The 22,650-nt window shown below is 38.4% G+C and overlaps 1 protein-coding gene across 1 annotated transcript in view; it reads right to left on the bottom strand.

Annotated features, from left to right (window-relative positions):
* The window catches only part of TMEM67 (transmembrane protein 67), a 4,866,727-nt gene that overhangs the window by 1,515,502 nt on the left and 3,328,575 nt on the right, over positions 1 to 22,650 (bottom strand). Inside the window, exons 17-18 of the mRNA XM_044066290.1 lie at positions 9,932 to 10,031; positions 8,493 to 8,632 (exon numbers count right to left, since the gene is read on the bottom strand). Coding sequence (XP_043922225.1) covers positions 8,493 to 8,632; positions 9,932 to 10,031 — 240 coding nt within the window. The remainder of the gene's footprint in view (positions 1 to 8,492; positions 8,633 to 9,931; positions 10,032 to 22,650) is intronic.

The raw sequence follows: 22,650 nt of genomic DNA, 5'->3' as shown, positions 1-22,650 counted from the left end.
GAGTGAAAAAAGCTGAAGACACTGGAGCAGGCGTCGGCTCTGAGCGTTCCATGATCAACAGGTCTGACTCCTCCAGCTCTGAAGGACCAGCATGGCTCGGAGGAGGAACAGTTTGAGCAGGTGCAAGGGTCTTCGGCTCCGAAGCCATTTGGGTCGAAGCCAATAACATTTTTGCCAAAGCCGGTGCCAATAACAGCTTCTGCACCACACGATCCACATCCAGATCAGAAAGGCTGCTAGAGGACTGAGCTGAGCGCACCAAAGGCGGTACTGACTGTAAGAACGGACTCTTAGGAGCTTTGGATACCGGTTCCAAGACTGAGGACCTGCTCCGAAAAGAAAAGACTGTCTTTTCCGATGGCAATGGAGCCAAAGTCGAAGATTTTTTTGATTTCTTACCGAGTCTGAAGTCTTAGAAGGCTTTGAGGACTTGCTGGATCCATCTTGGTTACTCAAAGCTTCTTGAAAGGGCGGTTTGAACAAACCTCTGTATTAATTCACTTTTCCTTTCCCCTAGGACCCTGGAGGAGAAGGAATGGCATATAGAACAGCTGTCCTGTAAATGCAGGGCTTCTAGACAGTACACACAATTTACATGGCTGTTACAGACGTATTTTGGGCACCTCTTGAAACCTGACTTGGGATGCTTCTCTTGGTCAGCCATTGTAATCCCAAAGAGAAAATTACTGTCACCACAAAACATTCTAAATAGTAATTGTCAATAACAATCTTAAATAAAAAACAGGCCGAGTTTCACGCACACACAGTAATGCTTATGTAAATATAATAATGACAGGAAAAGGTAAATTACTGTCACCACAAACTGTCTAAAACACAATATGAGCAGACGGATAGCTGCTATAAGACACAACACACTTGTCTAAATATTCTAAAGAATAGCTAAATCTGACAAAATTATTAACTACCAAAAACTTCAACAGTAATTATTAAATTCAAGCCTTTTCTAAAAAAAAATGTAAGGCTAAACACGCCACACAGCAAATAACTATAAACTATCTATTTATTACAAAATGTGACAAAAGGTCACCGAGTAAACACACATTAGAAACTAGAAAGAGTTTTTAAACTAGGCCTAAAACAAGAGATCAACTATAATTTTAAAGCACACTAAGGGAAGGGAATAAATGTAGGTAAACACACCAAAAAGCGGTTAAGAGTTTTATAAAAATATTTAAACTATCTATCTAAATATAAATAAGTAAGGAGAAAAACAGTTCACTGGCCCGAGCTAATGCAGAACCTCCAATCTGTTGCAGAGGCAAACTAGATCGGAGGTAACTCTAGGTGCATCATGGGATAGGGACTTGGCCTCGAGCTATTTGAAGACCTTGAGCTTTGCAATTGGCTGACTAGGAGCTGAGGGATTGGCTCCAAACCAATCAGTAAAGAATGAATGGCAAGATAGAACAACTTCACATCACTGGCATTTCTGAGCTATGTTGACCCACAAAAATCATACAGAAATCTAATCTTGGATGTTTTGTAAAGATATTACTGTGTTCCCTCAAAGGATTTTAGAGGACACTACTGAAGTACAGAAGGACCTGAATTTGATTCTTCCAAGAAACAGATTTGATGTGTCCAAGAAACAAGCTCAGCATCCTTAAGAACATATTTCAGTGAAGCGTGGGATGATATGCGGGGTTCCTACTAAAAAGACGAACTACAAGACCATTCTGTGAGTACGCTAAAAATCTCTCCAATAAAGCACTGTTTCAACAGGGGAACCAAGCAAGGGTGTTCTCTTTCCCCATTATTTGCTTTATATTTAGAGCCATTGGCAAAAGAAAAGAAATGGACCTTTCGGAGGTGGGGGGGGGGCTTATAAGAAAGTATCAGTATATAACTGCTCATCTCAAAACCAACAGCTTTGGGGCCCTTCTGGATCCTTCTTCCAAGTCATTCAGAGGGGAAAGGAAAGACACCAACATCATGCTAACTCCAGAAAAGGGTGGTCTGAAGTTACTTATCCAAGTGTGCAAAAAGGGGGGTAGAGTCAGGAAATGGGCAATCAACATGAAAGGATGCTCACATGAGATGTCATGCCTGCTTGTGAGAGGCCTGTGCACAGCTACCCACTGACATCTGTTTACATTTCTTACGACTGTAAATACTACCAAATGTAAAAGATTACCTGAATTGCCAAAGTTCAAGGGATAACCACATCCCCACCAGGTATGCATTTGGTAACGGAAGTTTCCTTACTAATGCAGGTGGTCAAAAACTCAAGGGGAGAGATGAAAACAGTCTGTCCATGGGTCCAAGTCTGACCCACAAAGCCTTCACTGATGAACTTAAGACCCTGCTCCAAACACCCTAAATGAATAGTCATTTGATCAAAAGCAAGTGAAACTGTACATAAATCCCAGGCCACTCCCACAAAGGTTTCTACAGCTGCCTTTGATGTTATCAGCCAAACCATCATATGACATTCATCCTTATATTAAGTACAGAAACCACCTTTTCACTTTTCAGCTTTCTTGCCTAGCCCTCAGTCATCCCTGCAACATCGTAAAGGACTCAACTTTTAAACCATGAGCTGGCTACTTTCCATTGCTGCCATGCTTCAACAAGATAAGATAACCAGATAAGTAAGCCACAGACAAGTACCAGAAAATGGCACTTTCATCTACTTAATGTTATTTTTATTATTTTTAATTAATCTGCACATTCAATGGAAGTGTACAAAGCAAACTCAAACCAGCCTTTGTATGTGCAGACTAAACTAAAGGAGTACAGCAAATACTTTAAATAGGGTGCACAGGGACGAAACTGAGATATACTACAAAGTGCAAGGGGTTATTCAGAGCACTGCAGGTCTTTTGCTGAGGAACACAGAATCAGAACTGCAGTATGAATAAGCTTTCTCTGATTTTAATATAAAAAATAAGTATAAGAAACAAGTTATCTTGAAATGTACAGTTCTGTCCTTCTTCCTGGTGTCAAGATAATTCATCACTTATAATTAAGGGGTTAGGCAATGAGTGAAACAAAGCCAGCATTAACACAATGTCACTACATTCCCACTACAAATGCAACTGTTAGTATTTCATGACAAGATATAAAGGCAACAATTCATAAGAGTAACCTAGAGGCTTAATATTGGGGTTTGCAGAATAATACTCATCAGATACTTTGTATAAAACACAGCCATTAACTTACAGCTTCACATGATGCAAGATAACTGCTTCAGTCTGCATATGAACAGATAACATACGTGCTCCACATATGGTGCTTCACATGATGCAAGATAACTGCTTCAGCCAGCATATGAACAGATAACATACGTGCTTCCACATATGGTAGTTACCATACGTGCTTCACATATGGTAGTTGCCAGTGGCAACTATAAAGGTTGAACTCTGATAGCTAGACAATCGTAAATCTCTGATTATTCTGCATAATTAGCATATTTAGATTTATCACTGCTTCTGGAGTTTTGTTTCTCCCCTGCCATCCTTCTGACAGCCATCCCAATGTGCCATGCCCTTCACTGGGTCTACTGGCCTCTCCAATCATCCTCTAGACAAAATACCAAATTTCATCCAGCCAGCAAAGAGCCTAAGGGCCTCCTGGGGAGGCAGGTCATGCTGTCTATTTTTCCAGCCAGGAGGTTTTTTACTTTAAAACCACCTATGCTTGCTTTCCAATGTGTGCCCTTGACCAATTCTGTATAGTCATTCAGTGGGTAGACTGTGCTGAACTGCTCCCCACTTCCAATGGGAACTAATGTAAAAAAAAAAAAAAAAAATGCCCCATCCCATGGATGTAGCTCTGCTAGGAAGCTTAAATCACTTTGTGCCCCCTCCACATACACCCACCCACACACACACACACATACACACACACGCGCGCACACGCACACACACACCTCTCTCTCCCAGGATGGGCACACCAATCCTCCCTGCTGCTATGAGTTGCCAAAGCCGCTAATCAAACCCTGGTTGGACGGGCTGTAGTCAGGGCTTTATCACTCTATACATTTCCACATTTTCCAACTCAGTTGGCAAAATATGGAACAAGTTACCACAGGAACTTACATCCCTAACATCACTCTCCCAATTTCAAACTAAACTAAAATCCTTCCTAAATATGCATTGGCTATGCTCTTGTCATAACCCAGGTTAGCTCTCTCTTTTTTGCATCATTATCCAACTCCTTAACACCCATTCTCTTTCTTCTCTTCTCCATACTCTATTGAAGTATTTAATATTCTTATCCTTTCTTTCTCTTCTCCATCCTATGTTTTTGATTTTACTCAAAAGTTAATACAACGTGTTTAAAAGTTATTACATATGTTTTTTTTCTCTGTATTTTTGTAGATTATGTATATCTTGACATTGTTTAGTAGTTTGTAGTGGAGCTTTTCTCCCTGGGCCTCCACTGAAAATGGACATATATCCAGTTGGACTAGCCCGGTAAACAAATGTAAAATAAAATAAAAATAAAAAATATACCAGCAGAGTGACTACAGCTAAAAATATGTGGTTACATGAAATTAGGCACTGCACCCATATGCCTTTGCAGTGCTGCACTTCTTACATTACAACATCTGAAAAAAAACAATCATTTGTCAATCTGGAATGGTAACTTGCATAAGTCGTGGACTGTAATAATGCTTAGAGGCAAGATGGAAAATGCATTATAACCTAGCATTGTCCCGTTCGATTCTCAGCTAGAGCGTCTTCTGTGTGGAGGCATACGTGAATGGGGCATGCCTTCGTTGAAGGTTGTGAGTCAGGGCTTGTAACCCGGTACGTAAAAATCCACTACCAATCATTAGCGGACTGGAGTTCCGCTGTGGCGATCCCTAACCGGGAAAAGCAGAAAGACACAAACAATTGACCATATAAATCCCTGCTGTGAAACATTAAAGCTTGGTCAGGGCACAAGAGCTGTATGAGCTTCATTTATGTTTCTTAATTTTTCAAGAGTATCCTGTTTGATACAGTACAGCACATGAATAAGCAGCCATACATTCATGGGAGGGAGGGGAACACTGTCAACTTTGAGTAGGATATACATGGGGAAGCAAGCATACGTGAAGCTTATAGAATCCTTGGTATGGGGAAACTATCCCCTTTCAGAATTTAATGTTTGCACCACGGTTTTGTATTGCATGTGCTATCAATAATTCTCTCACTGTGCCTTGCCATACTTTCATAGTCCATCACCAATGCAGCCACCAAATACTTTTTTATAAGATGCGTTAGCTACACAGCCACTTTCATTCAAAGGTATCTGTCCATTACAGACACAGGACGAATTAAATTTAAAAGCCCCCCCCCCACCTCGGATTTCTTTTCTGCCTTTTCTTTATGCATCTTAATCTATTTCAGGCTTCCTCTTAAGATCTTTATCTTTCATTTATTCCTTACACTATTCTGCTTCAATTTCCTTAAGTAAAAACACATTTAAGGCTTTAACTCTCCTAACCTCACTACATTTCATAAAACTTAAAGTATACACACTTACCAGTGTAGCAGAGAACCCCAAAATAAACACACACTATAAAAGGAAATCTTTAGATACCACATATCAACCACAAGCAATCTGACAAGTAAAGTGAAGACAACGTTATGATTCCACAAATAACATAAATATAAATATATTTACTTCTTGCAATTACCACTACGTAATATACCTAACCACAACAATTTCAAATCCATGCTTCTCTCCCACCTCTCCTCCAAATGGGAATGTCCTTCACATGCTCCCACCTAAAACTCCCACACTACTAACTCCACACCTAAATCATCATTTCTTTGCCTACTTTAACTTAATTCAGAGATCTTGCTCAGAACACCTTTTCATAAATCTTTTGCATGCATGCCTCCGGCCTACCTTACTCATATTCTCAAATTTTCATTGTTTGTTTTTCTTATCCATTGTACCCATAATATTGTTTTCCTCTGTAATATTGTTAATTTGTCTCTATTTGTATGTATTTGTATGTCTGTTTGGGGCTTTTCCTCTCGGGTCTCCACTGAAAAAGGGTAATTCTTACCCAGCTGGACCAACCCGGTTAACAAATGCAAATAAATAAATAAATAAATATGAAAAAAAGAAAACTATTTGAAATTGTATTGTCTTGAAATAAGACTAAAATGACAACCAAAACTGACAAGGAATGGCAAAAACATGTAAGTGACAAAAGCTGTAAGAAAAATTAAGATGACAAGAGATAATATTGCTTTTATATAGACATGCAAGAACTAATGACAGAGGGAAGGCATCTGAAACATGCTTTACCTCTCTCATACAGAATCCTTAAATGGCTTAATAAAACAGGCTAGAGAATTACTGGTATCAGCAAATGGAAGCCTAATTATTGTAATGATACTAAAAAAAATCCCCCAGTAGAAATATCCAGCATACTTACTTAACTGAGGCATTTTCAATCAGTAATAAGCAAAGCAAAAAGCAATAACTTCATGTAGTTATAAGTCGCATAAAAAACAATCTTGAAAACAGAAAATGATATCATCTACTCAAGGCATGAGAGAGAAAAACAAGAAACTTTGCATTATGGAAAACAGAAAGAGTTAGAAAATCACAGCTTGGAGGAGAGCCAGGTCAAAGTTTACCCCTCAGATGAATGTCACATCCAACCTAAATGTGTAAATCTTGAACCAAAGGGTCATGACACACAAACCTACTGCACAGAGATATCCATGATACAGGCACATAAAGCTGCTGTTCCATAAAAGAAACAGTATTGGACAAAGACAACATTCTTTCTCGCTAGTCTACAGCACCACTCAATGTAACAAGTTGACCACAACAACAGAATTTATAAATTTCTCCACCTACCTTATATTTTCTTTCACTCAGCAAATGAAACAAGCAATGTTTGATCTGAAATAACCTACACAAAGCTTTTCTTCAAAAACACACCACTGGGTTTTACACAATTCAGCAAGCCACGTTGTATCAACAGGACATGTGATCAAAAAATACATTTATTTGGTACAATTAAAAAATGTTCTGCATTTTTTTTTTGCACTGTAGCTTTGTTAGGCAAATACATAGAAGCACAAGTGTGTTGTAGACGACATACTGCAGTCCTTCTCCCATTAGCACACAAAGCAGACTGTCATGTGTAAGGGATAGTTAATAAATTCCAAATCCCCACTGAAGGACTTAGGATGACAATGCTTCATCTTCCCCAGCTAACTCAAGTAAACAAGTCTCTACCCATAAACTCTCCCTTCCTTCACCAGGAATGAACCTGCTCTGACAGGGTAATCCAGAAATGACTGGGAGAGTAAGTCATCTGGTGATGCAGATGATGGATAGAGTGCCACAAGGACAAAAATGAGAGATAAAAGCAGAACAATTCCCCCATGCAGCAATCTTGCTGCTTGGAACAAGTTTTGAATAAAATGTCTATAATATACTAATTGGTTGGATTATCTACTCCACTTTTTAAACTAGTGTGTCTGAATCTGGTGGGACTGTTTGTGCTGATGGCTCATACCTCTGACCTAAAGTGGATCAGAGGTGGGAATATAATGTGACAGACTACAGGAAGCAAAGCATCAATGCACAAGTGATATGGGGATGTAATTCTCACAGGGAACATCACCTGACAATTGTTTTTAATACATTTTAGACAATGCTCTTTGAACAGCCTGTCTTAGAAGATATCAGCTTCATAAGTCATAGCTGGATTCTCAACCTGTAAAGCAGCACTTCTCCAAACTAGCATGTTCAGGAAAAGCAAAGGATGATATCCAACTCTAAAAACACTTAGTTCTTCCTTTAGGGTATACATGTCTATGGGTGAAATAAATAGCCTGTGAATTGTGGTAAAAGTAGTCTGAACAAATGGAGATACTGGAGATACTGAAACTCAGAATTAAAAACAAGCAATTAAGTACAAATGTTGTAAATCATTGTATAAACTGGAAATAAGGTTAATTAATCAAGTATTACTTAGTTGGAAATTTGAGTAGAATTTCTGTAATGATGACGTGTAAGGCATTTTATAAGGAAGGAAATATACCTTGCAATACAAATGCTCAGAAGGAAACAAGTCAGATACTTCCAACAAAATGTAGCATTCCAGTGAGGAAAATGCCTTAGTGAATCAACTGACTAAATCTTAAACAGGTACGAACAGTATTAAACTGGAGACAGACTGCAACAATGTGGAAAACAGTGTGAGAATTACTAATATATGCCATATAAATCTTTGGTGCAAATAATTAATTCTGAAAGGTACATTCTTCTCTCCACTGGTTCTTGGAAATTAAATTGGATGGCAGACAATAGGACACAGAGACCTGTCTCAGTTAGAAAAGGTCCCAGACACAGTCTATTTTGCAAGACAACAGGCAGATAATCATTTTTCATCAGATGCAATCATAACTTATTTTCTTTCAGTTTTTAAAGTTTTCTTGATTAGGTGAAATTCCTCAACTCCATTTTTGGCACTAAAAAGGTGCATAGTAAAACACATCACCTACCTCTAAGAAGAAAAGAACTGCAAAAATCTGAAATAATGGATTTATCTTCCTCACTGTTTGAATTTCATTCCACTCGTTTGCAACAAAGTATGTTCTCCAAATACTCACAGGAGTTGGTGCACTTTTTATATCTCCCCCACCTGGAAAGGAAAGCAATACTATTAAGATAAAAAAAGTTATTACATTTTAAAATTTCCTGATGCTAAAAGTTTAACTTTGGAGCTGTGGAATAGTAAACTGAGCTAGGATACAGAACTATAAACAAAAGCACAAAAAATTTTTCTCATAAACCGGTCCTTAAGGTTGCCTGTATTATATTACTCCTCCTAAAACATACAAAATATTTTAATTTGCTATTCTCCAATGCTACCAAAAGGATAAGTCTGAGGCAGATTATGAGTAAGAAAACAGAAGGCAATTTAGAAAACCACTGAGACTATTTCTACAGGCTCACACAACATGTATAAAAAGAAGCTGAAGACAATGAAATGCTCCATGGCAAGGGAAATCAGAACATAAAATTAGTGCATTTATTCATTTTAAAATTAACACATTTATTTATTTGTTTTACTTTTGTTTAACGGAAAATCTGACTGGACATAAGTTAACCCATTTTCAGTGGAAGCCCAGGTCGAAAGGCTCTGAAACATAAACAGCAATCATAGGAACAGTAAATAATTTACAGAGATACTGAATGACAGAATGCAAAATAAGCAATTAAGTAAAAATGTGTAAATCACTGTAAAAACGAAGTAAGGTTAATTAATCAAGTACTTATAGTCTCAATATTAACAAATTCTTCTTCTTCTTTTGGCTTTTCCCGGTCAGGGGTCACCACAGCGGATCACCTGTCCGCTTAATGATTGGCAGTGGAGTTTTACAGTGTCGAGTTGCCAGCCCGGCGCCCAACCTTCCACAGAAGGCACACGCATGCACACACTCACACCTAGGGCAATTTAGACAGTCCAATCCACCTACAGCATGTCTTTGGGATGTAGGAGGAAACCGGAGCACCCGGAGGAAACCCACATGACCACAGGGAGAACATGCAGACTCCGCACAGAAGGCACCCCATCCGAGGATCGAATTGGAGAACCTCTTGCTGTGAGGCGACAACGCTAACCGCTGCACCACCGTCTCAATATTAACAAATGCAGTGTGATAATATACACTAGAAAGGATTACGGGGTGAGGGTTGAGAGGACAGAGGTGATGTAAGAGGTAAAGACGGGAAAGAAGTAAAAAGATGAGGCAAGGACGCAACAAAAGAAAGTAGAGTGAGAAAGAATGTTAGTTGGAGTACAGTGATTTTTGTAGTGGCAATTTTTCATCAGTAGTTAGTATTAGCTTTAATGAAGTTGTAAAGCTAATAATGGAATAACAGAATTAAAACAATACAACACATTATGAAACCTGGCATTACAAAAATAAAGACTTACCTTCAATTGATTTAAGAACTTTTCCTTTAGGTCTCTCCCAGTCGATAAAGAAAAGATCAACGGTAAGCTGTGATATTAACTTGTGCAAAAATTGAAGAGCCTGGAATATGTTCAAAATATCAGAACAATTAAAACCAAGGGAAGAAGATATATTTAATCCACAAAATGCTCAGCACAGTTATAAGATCAACATAGCTTACAGTTTTAACATTAAACAGAAATTATAATATTGCTAACTTTTTAATGCATACTAGCATCCACATTTTTACAAAATGGCAAAAGTTACAGACTGACAGTATCAACCAGTCGTTCAGACTAAGTTTACCACAGTTCAAAAGTCTATTTATTTTGCACACAGACATCTCTACCCCACAGGAAAAACTAAGACTTTTGGAATAGATGTGGCATTTGAGTAGATTTGCCAAACAGCCTACCACTAATGACTTAACTGTTAAGCCTGCTTTCAAATTTAGGCAGATAAAGAATGCTAAAAAGTTACTGACAACACATTTTTCAATATAAACAAAAGAAAATCCAAATACCACTTTGCAAAATAAATGAGAAAAAGAGTAGATTTGGTGATCTAAAACTTAAAATGGTAATTGATTTTAATGTTTTGACTGCATATATGAAACTGATTATTAAAATGGTTAAGACGTATTTTTGGTGCTTTCCCATTGAACACACCTCCAGATTTATAAAAACTCGGAACAATGTTAAAATGAATTTAATAAAAAGGAATGGATTAGTATAATGGTTTGATTGCTTTGAAAAATGAAAAGCTAAATTGCCAGAATATTTAATGAAAGATTATAAGTTGGATGAATCTCTTAACCAGTTATCCATCAGTAAGAAAATTAAATGAATTTGTAGATATGAGTGAAGAGCAGCACAAAACTGAAATAATGGATTCCCCCATTATATGAATATATAAATACTATCACTGAGAGTACAATGACCTACAAAGAGAGTTTGTCCTAGTTATATGTTAATTGTACATGATAATTTTAAATCAAATTTCTGGAACTTTTTAGATAGTAGTGGATTAAGTGACTCAACACATGGTAAGAACAAAACTTTGTTACTTAAATCAGTAAGTCAAACGTCTTCAAGTTTATACTGAAAAGGTTTTATATGGAAATACACACAGAATGTTTGGCACTGCCTAAAAGAATCTCTAAGTTTAGTAAAATTACTTTTTCAGTCTGTTGGGTGATGTAGTAAAGACGTAAAAGCTGACTGGACACCGGTTTATGGACTGTGAAAAATTAAATGTATATTTAAAAAAAAGTATGTTTTTAAGGGGCTCTGGTCTGATAATTGTTCTTCAGCTTGATAAATAATAATGAATGTTCGACTTCCTTTATCTGTAAAAGAAAACAAAAACTGTTCTGGAGACTTCTGACAGTTGCTAGAAAAGTTATCACAAAAATTGGAAATTTAATTCAGTTCCTACATTTAAATATATATTTTTTTAATTAAAAGCATTACTATGTAAAACTGAAAAAGAAGTAATCAGAACAAGTTGTATAAATCATACCATGACATTCCGCAGCTGGGATAGTCATGAAATGTTGCTACTGAAATACCAAGACTCAATGTGTTAATTGCATATTACCTTGATGATTCAACGTATTCCTAACATTGTACAATAGTATGTGATGCTGAATTTCTTCCAATGTATATACATATATAAATATATTAAATTAATAAAAAAATTTTTAAAACAAAAATAAAAAATAAATTGTGCAGCAATACATCAGTCAAATCAATACTTACTGAAGTGCTTAAATACTACACAAATGGAAAATTAAATATGAAAAATTGGCAGTCCTCTAAAATGCTCAAAGGTATGCTGACTGTATGCTGCATGTATGTTTGTGTGTGCGTGTGTGTATATAAATATATATATATATATATATATATATATATATATATATATATATATATATATATATATATATATGTGTGTGTGTGTGTGTGTGTGTATGAAAAATTGGCAGTCCTCTAAAATGCTCAAAGGTATGCTGACTGTATGCTGCATGTATGTTTGTGTGTGCGTGTGTGTATATAAATATATATATATGTGTGTGTGTGTGTGTGTGTGTGTGTATACATATATGATATATACAGACCTCTCAACCAACTGGGGACAAATTTTGACAATCAGGGATAAGTCAATAAAAAATCAGAGACAATCAGGGACACTTTTAAAATTTTAGTGTTATTAACTTGAAACATTGACAGAATCAGAGCATATGAATTAATACACATTTTCTGAAGTAAAAGAAGTTTATAACTCTTAATTATTGTTATTATTCATTAAGTGTAATTCACCACCTTTCCTCCAAGTCACTAGTTTTAGGAGGGATTAAGAGGGACAGAGTTAAAATATGAGTCAAAATCAGGGACAGTTGAGAGGTATGGATATATATATATATATATATATATATATATATATATAATAAAACACTTTAAATGACCATGCTGAAGAAATAAACGGACTCGGACTAGCAGTTTAGCGCTTTCGTTCTTTAAGTTATGCTTAATAGATACTCGAACTGTCACAGCCTGAATGTGATTTATGCAGGCATTTGCAAAACTTGTAATTTTTTCTATATAAGGAAAACCACTCAAAAACTTTCTGCTCGCATCTAAGAGCAAAATGCTGCAATAAGAAGAGACTTCAGCAATGCCCTGGCTAAACATAGTGTTGATTGCATTAACTTTGAAATGTTAAATTTTTTTGTACTCAAACAAGTAGATATTTTTGTAGGAGATGTTAACTCTTACCTCGAAGTAAGAGAATTAAAATGGTAACTTTTACTTAATGCTGAAAATTCCCCAGGCATCAATGACAATCTGAACATCTGATGTGCCTTGAGATGGTTGACAATCACTTCCACAGTCATGTTTCTGTTCTTCCTGATTAGTAGCTTACGATTTTACTGTTGCACACATCATATTCTTTTATTTTGCATTTGTTTAACCACTTTATAAAAATCTAAGGTGAGATGATTTTTGTACTTTTTCTGATGAAGTCCGGATACTAATAAAAGGACGAAAGCACTAAACTACCAGTCCGAGTCTGTTTATTTCTTCAGCATGGTCATTTGAAGTGTTTTATTTTTTTATTAAGTCTCTTCTGAAGGTTTTTGCTGGTTTATATCTATCTATAGATAGATACATACACGCACGTACATAACACACATGCATAACAGACTAGCATCTCATCCAACATGCGTTCTCAGTTTTGCTCTGGTTAAAATAGTATCTGGCTGCCCTGAAACCCTAAACAGGATAAAAAAGGTATTTATAAAGGAAGGAATGAATGCATAAACACATGAAAAGGAAAATGTAAAAATGGTTTTAAAAGCTTGCTAGAATAAGTGCATCTGATGTAAGGCATATAAGCAGAACAATTATTCATCTTCTAAAATGCAGTTCGTTTTACTTCCATCTTTTCAATATGAATAAAGGTTCTGATGAATGTTTATAAAATAAACTAATTTATAAAGGAATATTATTTCAGCTAAATTACCATAATGAAAACATATTCAGCTAAATTAGCAAAGAAAATTTTATTTACTAAGAAATGCATTTAAAAATAACTATTATAAATTATCTGTCTATAGCTAGATATACTATAATAAATACATTCTGCATGACATATACCACATATATACTACTAAGATATATTTGTGTGTGCATGCACACACGCATTCAAAGTTTGTAGGTTGTATTCACAAACAAACTGGTGAATATCCATATCAAAGTGCAATCTAATTCTCAAACACAAAACTTGTGTTCCTACATGATGTTCACAATCACCCAAATATACACACTATGTGCATACAAATGAATCTGTTTAACTCCACATTCAAAGCATGATTTGTACAGCACACCATTTACCTACCAAAATATCTGAAACTGCATACATGACAGTATTCTATAGACATACTAAAATTACAGACTATCACAAAAAATGGGTAAGCCACCATGTACCATACTGAATGTGAATGCAGCAAGTACAGCAATAGTTACCAATGAGGAAACCATGTGCTGCCACCAATCTATGTGGGACAGCAGACTCCAAGTTTTCAATGCATGGCTCTCCCAAAGGAGCAGCTGGGCAACTTCCACATATAGATGCACAAACACTATATATCCTGTGTAACTTGTGCAGACAGATGGAGGAATAAGGTGCAAGGGGGCAACCAATAACTCTGCAGACTCGATTAAGATGGAAGTGACGATATTCCAGGTGCCAAATGGGGACAATACTGGTACATCTCAGGCATCTTCTATAGATATTACAATAACATTCATGTATACTGCTATATTCAGGGATGCACATGTAGATGCCACTGATCAAGGCAAAGCAGATAACAGATGTCTAGATTCCATCCATAGCTCTCAACCTTCCATCTCCAAAATGAGGAACACTAGTCCTCATAATGTGGAACAAATGGGCAAAATGTGGAACACATACTAATGGCTTACTAACAACTTCAACTAGGAAGGCCAGTGGATGGTTAAAATATGCTGGTTTTGCTTATAAAGAAGATCTTTTAATGAATTAATAATTTACCATGGGTTTCACTTAAAAAAATTCCTAACACTGAATGTGTGACAGAATCTTTCAATGCGGAACACTGAGCAACTTTGAGGGACATGAACATTTTAAGACCCCAAATGAGGTACGTTCCTCATATTGAGGTACACTTGAGAGGTATGATTCCATCATTTTTGCTATGATGTGTCTGCATATATAAACCAGCATGGACACTACACCATAAATTGTCAGGTGAAATGTCTGTGCAAGAGTCATATAAGAGATGTATGCACATAATCCTACTAAAGACCTTTCAAAGTGACTTAATCCCTCACAACTGCTTCCTTGGCAGTGGCACATATCCATCCAATCACTGAACACCCAGCAGATAGCATAAAACTAGACTCATAGATAGGACTGTAACATCCTTGAACATGTTTTGCCCACACTCATGACGAAGTTCTAGTATCTATACACAAAGATGTGGCTACATCATCTGGAACCCACAGTTCTTTGAACTGGTGTACTCCTCAAATTAAAGCTGAGGAAAGCTCTTTTGCGCTGTAAAATTGTAGCAAAACTACTTGCTACAACTGTAGCAAGCAGTTTGCTACAGTTAAATCACCACACACTGAGCCCTTCGGTGTTTCAACCATGACCACAAATGCAGTATCAGCATTAATTCATTTATTAAGCCATGATATCCCTGTGGCATCATTTAGCAGTGTCGATACTGTACAACCACAGCAACAACACCTGTTGTTCGTGTCCCCTAATGGTTTGTACCTGGGGAAGCCACCCTCTTCACTCTACCCTTGTTATAGGTCTGCCTGTATAACTTGGTAGGAATATTGCAATACTTTCCATTTAAGGTCTGCAGATACTGCCTAATGCATCCTACAGAACCTCAACCATACCACCCTCGCAAAATACACCTGCAGAACGCAACCCCGGATGCCCTCAACAGCAACAGGATGATGTTCCACCCTCTCCACAAAGCTTGCCAAAATACAACTGAATAAGACCCAGAAGATGCATGATGCAGTAATTCATCAAGTCTCTAGCTTTGTCTGTGTATCTATTGCAATAATATATAACAACGGTGTTAAAACACAATGACTGATATATATGCACAAGTGTAAACAGCAATGAAAGATTATATTTAGTATGACGTTCGGAGTCAGAACTGACATACAACCCAGAAGCAATATGCAGTCACTTCCCAAAAATGGCCAGGCTCTAATATTTTCCTTTAACCACAGCTCTATGACCATGTTTCATTTGCTACTCAAAATACTTGCCTACTGTTCTGTCACTTGAGCCCTGCCAGGTCTTTGACCCCAGGGGTATCCCAATGAGCTGTTGAGGAATGTGCTGGCATGTCCCTAAATGCATATGTTGGGAGTGTCTTCAGCAGCAATTCCATACAACCTAGATGAAAAGCTACCCATGGATAGGGGTCCCTCAAGAGGGCATGTTCAGTAGACTGACAAGTACTCTCTGGAAATTGGTTTAGAGGATTAAGGAGCTGTTAACGAGTTGTCTCCTGTGGAACAGAGGTGCAAGGTTCAGTTCCCTCAGCTTCCATTGCCTAATTTTATGACTCTGAACAAGTCAATTAACCAGGCAGCATTCCTGGGCTATGTATAAAAAAAGGTCTATGGAGATCACAGCTCTACCCTGGAAAACAAACAAACAGAAACAAATAAATAAATAAATACTGAAGCCAGTGATGCAACTCATGATGTACCACTATCAGCTGACCTCTCACGGTATTAAACAGAGGCTGCTCCCAATGCTAGGTGGTGCAACTTACACAGCACTGTTCAAACTATGAACTTCTTGGCAAGTTTAAAATAAATCAGTGTTACACTGACACAAAAAAACAACTAAATGCTATGCCATTTCTGCAACCTGCTGTTTTCCCTAAATAAGGTGCTCATGTAGTAGACATTCCACTGTGTGGTCTAGTCTTTACAGTGTTCTAACCATCCAGACTTGTGATTCTGTGCTTGTTTCTAATGGATCTGCATATAGTATGAGGGCCTCAACAGCAGCAACACCCCACAACAGTTGCAGAATTATGGTCATGACACAGTTTCCAAAGTGAAGATGTCACAGCACATCCAGATGTACCTAGGAACAATACACTAGGTAAGTGATCGCGAGGGCCACAAGATGCCTAGCTATATACACCTTTTAAGCAGGTACACTTAAAAGCTCTTACCATCCTTTTTAAGCTCTTAACAGTGCTCACCTCTCAAACTGAACAGGGCCATATGATAATCCTGGTGTAAACTCATGTCTACCTATCCAATCATCAAGCCTAGTTTTAAAGTCAGCCAAAAATGGTACTTTGACCTTTAGTTGTAACAATCTATTGGCTAAGAATAAGTTGTGTTAGGAACCTATTCCTCCAGTGAGTCTTGTTTATTTATTGGTATAGATTTAGGTTTCTAGTGCAGAAGTTTGTAGAGCCACTGGTTTGGTGAAGAAACAAATTCTTCCATAGCTTGAAAAGCAAGATGTAGGTCACCTCAGAGCAACTTGTGTAAAAGAAGAGTTGCGCTAATCTATTGGGATAATCTAACAATTTAAGGCCTTTAATTTTCTTGGTAAAATATCTCTAAAGCCTTTCACTGTGAGCAGTCTACTCGGATTTGTACATACCAACAGGGCACTGCATTCAGTGATGGGTCTTCATAAGAGAAGAGTACAGTCTTAGGATGACTTCTTTAGATCTTGAAGATATCACCTGGCAAATTAACTGGGCCAGACAAAAGGATTTGCGGACTGTGGTAACAACTGGCCACAGAACTATCCAGGTATCTTATAACCATATCTGTCTGAAGAAGAGTACCACAACATGAAGAGGGAGCAGTGTTTTTGTTGAATGATACTACCCTGCACATTTTGCATTGGCTTGAGACAATTTTCAGTACACCAGGTATGTATATACTCCAGCCCTTGCCGGAGCTGTTTCGTATCATTGGATGAGTGGATAACACCACAACATGAGATCTGTCGGATAGCCAATCTGCAATCCAGTGGACAAGTAGGGGTTTACACTAACTATGTCTAATTTCTCAAAAACTGCAGCATGGGGAATAGTGTCAAAAGTCTTTACCAGTTCGAAATAAGCAGTATGGATGGAGTGACCAGCCTCTGTAACCTTTTCAAAGAAGCTAACAAAAGTGACTGGCATCTGGGATATTTAAGCTACTATGTCTGCAAAAATGAGTTCTGCCATGATACTTCTCCGTGGCTCTGCATATAAGGCTAATGGGCCTATAATAACTTGGGTCTGTAGAAGGGTCATCCTTTTTGTTAGGGAGTCACAGTGGCTGTTCTCCAAGCATCAGACAGAAACCTTGTGTGTGGGGGTTTCACTGAACAGTTAACTAGAAACTTGGATAACACATGCTTGCAACTACTGACAATGCAGGCTAGTAGGCTCTCTGTTGTCATGGATGTACTACTTTTAGCTTTTGACAGGGATTCTAAGACTTGATCCAAAGTAATTTCAGGGACAGTTGGGGCAATAATGTGAGTAGGTGGGGTAAAGATAAAGCTAAATTTATCTGAAATTATTAAGGATGAGTGAAGTGCAGTACTGGACATTTTTCATTCATGTCCTGACACAACTGTAGAAAAATGTGTAGACTCTTTGGCAGAAAAACAACCAACCAACAACTGTAGATAAATGCAAGTATTATCCACGTAATCTGCATACTCAAAAAATAAATACATGGAAGCACAGTACAAGAGTTTTATTTAAAGATAAACAAGCTTTTGTGCAATACCACCTCTTTTTTGACTATACAGATTTTTTTGGGATCTGTAGCAACTTTGAATTTGGTTATCTTTACATGTTCTAACAGTACTCAAGTTCCTTGATGGAATTTATTTTATTTATTTGAAATTTTTGGCAGGGTTAGTCCAACTGGGCAGAGGCCCGGGGAGAAAATCTCCACAAGTGATTACATAGTTTAAAAAGAACAATGATACAGAAGATAAAAAGAATTATCTAAAGAAAGTATACTTTAAATACTGTAGTAATTTATCTAGATACACAAAGACATCAAAAGGAGGTATACAAAATATTTACATTAGACATTATAAGCAATCATTTATATCTGTAATCGAGCAGCACAGTCCCTGTAGGTGTAGAGTTGATTTAAAAGTGTGTAAGGGACTTGAAAAGAGACAGGCATGGAGAAAGAGGTGTGGTCTTGAAGTACGTGATAGGGGTAGGGATTTCTTACAAATTTTCTTTCTTTGTTCTTATACAGGTTAATAATATGGGAGTTCACCAGAGAAGATTTCTAAGTTTACCATAATATTTAGGTTGGCCTGGTACTGCCTTTTCTATAATGCTGTTTAAGTGAGGGTAAAAAATGGAGGTGAATGTGGCAGCCCTCTCATTTGAGGCCATCTGTGGGGCACTGGTAGGAATTCTAAGTAGGTCTTCTACAAGTTGAAGTAGGTTTGCCCTTTAGAAGTACCTAAAGATGGTCACATTAAGTGGTGGGGCAGTACCAATAAGCCTGGCACAGAAGGTGACTGATTTGTGGTCAGATTGATTTAATTAGTGATGAGGAGATGTGGGTGGGGTACAGACAAGGACAAGGTTCCCACTACACCCTTTAAGTGGAAAGTTTTACAATTTTCTCCAGTGAATTGGTATTAAAGTCTGAAAAACAAGGAGCATATCCATTTTTACAGTGCAAGTATGCCATTCAGTGGTTAGATGACTGAAGTCCCCCTAGGAAGAAGTTATTTGGTTTGAAATTTAAACCTTGAATGGCTGCTGTGATCTTTGGAGAACATTAATGAGTATCTGCAGCTAGCAATAAAGCAACAGCAGAACTTAACAGTAATACAGATCTCCCTGAGATTCAAATTAGGGTCATGCATAATCTCTTGTGAGGTGATGGTGTATCCAACAAAAAGAGATACTCTCCAAAAGTTACCCTACGGCCTGAATGCATGCTAAACACTAAACTCTGGAAGAGAAAGAATGCTGTCATTGCACTGAAACCATATCTCGGCAACCACACAACTATATGCTCAAGCTGCAGGAAGGCTTCAAGTGCTGACATTTTTTTTATTTAGACTCTTATCAGTGAGTAGTGTCATCACAACATTGTCCTAATTTAAGTTTGAGTTTGCTATGCTGAAATGTTCAGTAGGGATGCCTTGCCTAAAAAAGGGTACTATGGAGGCAGCAAAGGCTTTAGCCACCAGGTCAAAGCCTTGGTACAAGATATGTAAGCAATCCCTGGCCAAAAAAGGAAGTCTTATCTATCATCTCATCCAAGGCCAATACATACTGGATCCCAAAAGAATGACAGACAACAACTACTCAGCCAAGTGTCAAAGCCAGTTTTCTTGTTTTGGTCATCTAGACATCATTCTTGGTGAAGGCAAGATACTATACAAGACCAGTATATTTCCAGCCTCTAACAAGTGAATAGCAAATTCCATCATGCCACTTTGCATGTCCTGGGAGAAGAACCTTAGGCCATTCACTCCCACTTGGGCCACCACTAGATCACAGTCATATTATCTGGTTTAAAAGACCTTGGAGTCCTTAAGACATCACAGATCCGGGTACCAGGCAAGCAGTTTACAGTCATCCTTATTTGCATCCAAGCTGGTGAGTGTTGAGTTTGTCTACCTAAATACAGAGCTACCTATAGCTAAAGCATATTCCTGTGTACAAGCAGACTTGGTGGGCCTGATTTTGTGGTGATTTTTGGGTAAGCTGCATGAATGTGCAGCAAGTGTGAACAAAGAAAGTACAGTTGTGTAAATAAACTTACGGTAACAGCAGATGTTCCAACAGATCACTGTTGCAGTAGCCTAAGCTATATTAGTTATATCCTTGCCTAGGTTATAACTACTGGCCAGCTTTTGAAGCTTTAGGACACTTTTCCCACACCAAAACTGTCTTTGAACTAAGCCATATAAAAGCCAGACTGGGTGCCAAAAAGCTTTAGAGCTTTCTTGCCCCCAAGAAGAGAGGCAACATCTATGATACAAAAATGCTAGGAAAGGAATAACCAAGGATATACACCTTCCAGATCCTTTTAGTGTATGCAATAAATAAATTATCAGGGCTAGATTTGCATTGCCACCCAAGCTTCTGGGTGTACAGCCACATAACCCCCAAATGCCTCCAGAGGATGATAGCTGGGAAATCCCTCAGGATCACTAAAATGGCCTCCCAGAAGTTGATCAATGGAAGCCCTGGTTCTGCTGTCCACCCTTACCGCAATGGTGGTGTCCATTGCGATTACCCCACCACCACAGGGAGAACCTTCAGAAGGAGCATCCTGGAAAGAGTGCTGTGACTTTCTGAAGAACATTTGCTACACTTCAGATTCCATGAAAAGGTCCGCTGAGGGGTAGCAAAATGTACTCCGACAGTGTATTTCCATCTTGCTCGTTCCTAGGCAAAATGCCTTTAATCTTAGGTCCAAAGTGTGTAGAGCCATTAAAAGTGGCATTGATAAAGAATACCTTGAAACAATCTGCAAAGTTCCGCAAATTCATCCAGGCAATGCCAGTGCAGTGGCATAGGACATTCCAGAGCCTGCACTGGGAATAAGCCTCATGGAAATGTTGGCAATAGACTGCAGAGTGGACAAGTGAGTTTCCAGAGTCTTCTGGGGTCTGCTGTGCCTTGATGTTACTTGACACTTCCAATACTATATCACACTGAAGTCTTGTCAAACAAGAAAGACAGTTAAGAACCCTCACAGTGAATGTAGTGGAGGCATAAGAGCCTTTCCTCAAATGGTGCAATGTCCAAGATTCCTGGTTCGGGGGGATGAATCTTTCCTCTGAAATGTCCTTTTTACTGGTGGCTGCCACCACAATTGTATCCACAGCTGGACCCTTACTCCAGTGATGGTGATCCTTGGGTGGGGTGAGGATATTATCTGACTTCTTGGGCACCAGTTCCACAGTATCAGATTTCTTCCATGCCCTCTGAGACACAAAGTCAATAAGTGTGTCAATAGGAGGAGCTACCTCGAAGGTCTCCAGAAATACTAACTCTTGCAGAGAAGGGGCATTAGTAGTCCAGTCCACTGGCAAAGAAGCTCCACAAGATCACAAAAGGAGGAGTCATCTCACAGAGACTTGAAAGGCCCTTCTCCTTCCTTAATGTCAGTACCCTCCAAGAGATACTCCTCAGGAGAGTCCAGGTGCTTCCTCTTGCACTGCCTCTAACTGGAAACTTCCCGCTTACCAGAGAAAAACCTCTCCATGACATCTAAGACAGAAAAGGAAAATAGCCGACTGAAGCTGAAGGTGGTGGGATCCAAGGAATCCAGAGATGTGCCACAGTTCAGGAGAGTTATACCCCATCCCAACTTCAAGACTGGCGCCAAGGTACTGACAGCAGATGCCCCAAGAGGAAGGAGTGAACCTCAATCCAGGATAGTTGAACCCATCCCAGAGATGCCAGCAGTGACATCAGCTCCGAAGTCCACTCAGCTCAGATGCAGCCAAAGGCAAGGAGAACAAGGTCAGGTTGGAGCCAAAATCGTCCATGCCATTGGATCTGACCCAATGGATGAGAACATGGCTGAGCCAATAACCTCAGATCCATGCGGCCTGAGGCAGGAAGCCAAGATGACTGAGCAAAGGCTCTTGGGAGGGAGCCCAAGCAACCTGGAATTGATTGTATTATCTCCATATCCTGACTATGCTAGCTACGTGTAGTCCTCTTTCCCTCTCTGCCTCCTGCCTTTCTGGCCCATCTACTTTCTGTTCTGAACTACTTTTGTTTTTTACACTACATACCCATTCACTCACCTCTCCTCTGTCCCCACTCTTCCTTCCTAACCCTCTAGCCTCTCCCCATTCTTTGAACCCTCTATCTACTCATTTATAATACCTCTTCACTTTTATATCTATTTACAGCTTGGATGATTACAAGTTTGCTGAAGCATCCATTCCAATCTCCATCATAGCCCTGGTAACTGCGTGGATTTACTATTCCTGCCACCCTACCTGGAATTTCTAGTCTTGGACGACAAGGAAGTGCCCACCAAAAACTCCCAAAGTGTAGGTGCCAGCCTATGCTCTGTTTGTTGGTAGTGTTGTTTCTCTATCTTTAGTGGCTTGCACACTCGCGGACCAACCCGGAGGA

This window comes from Protopterus annectens, chromosome 3.part1, assembly GCF_019279795.1.
Source record: "Protopterus annectens isolate FY-2018-M chromosome 3.part1, PAN1.0, whole genome shotgun sequence".
NCBI classification, from domain to species: domain Eukaryota; kingdom Metazoa; phylum Chordata; order Ceratodontiformes; family Protopteridae; genus Protopterus; species Protopterus annectens.
This window is presented reverse-complemented; position numbering and strand designations above follow the sequence as displayed.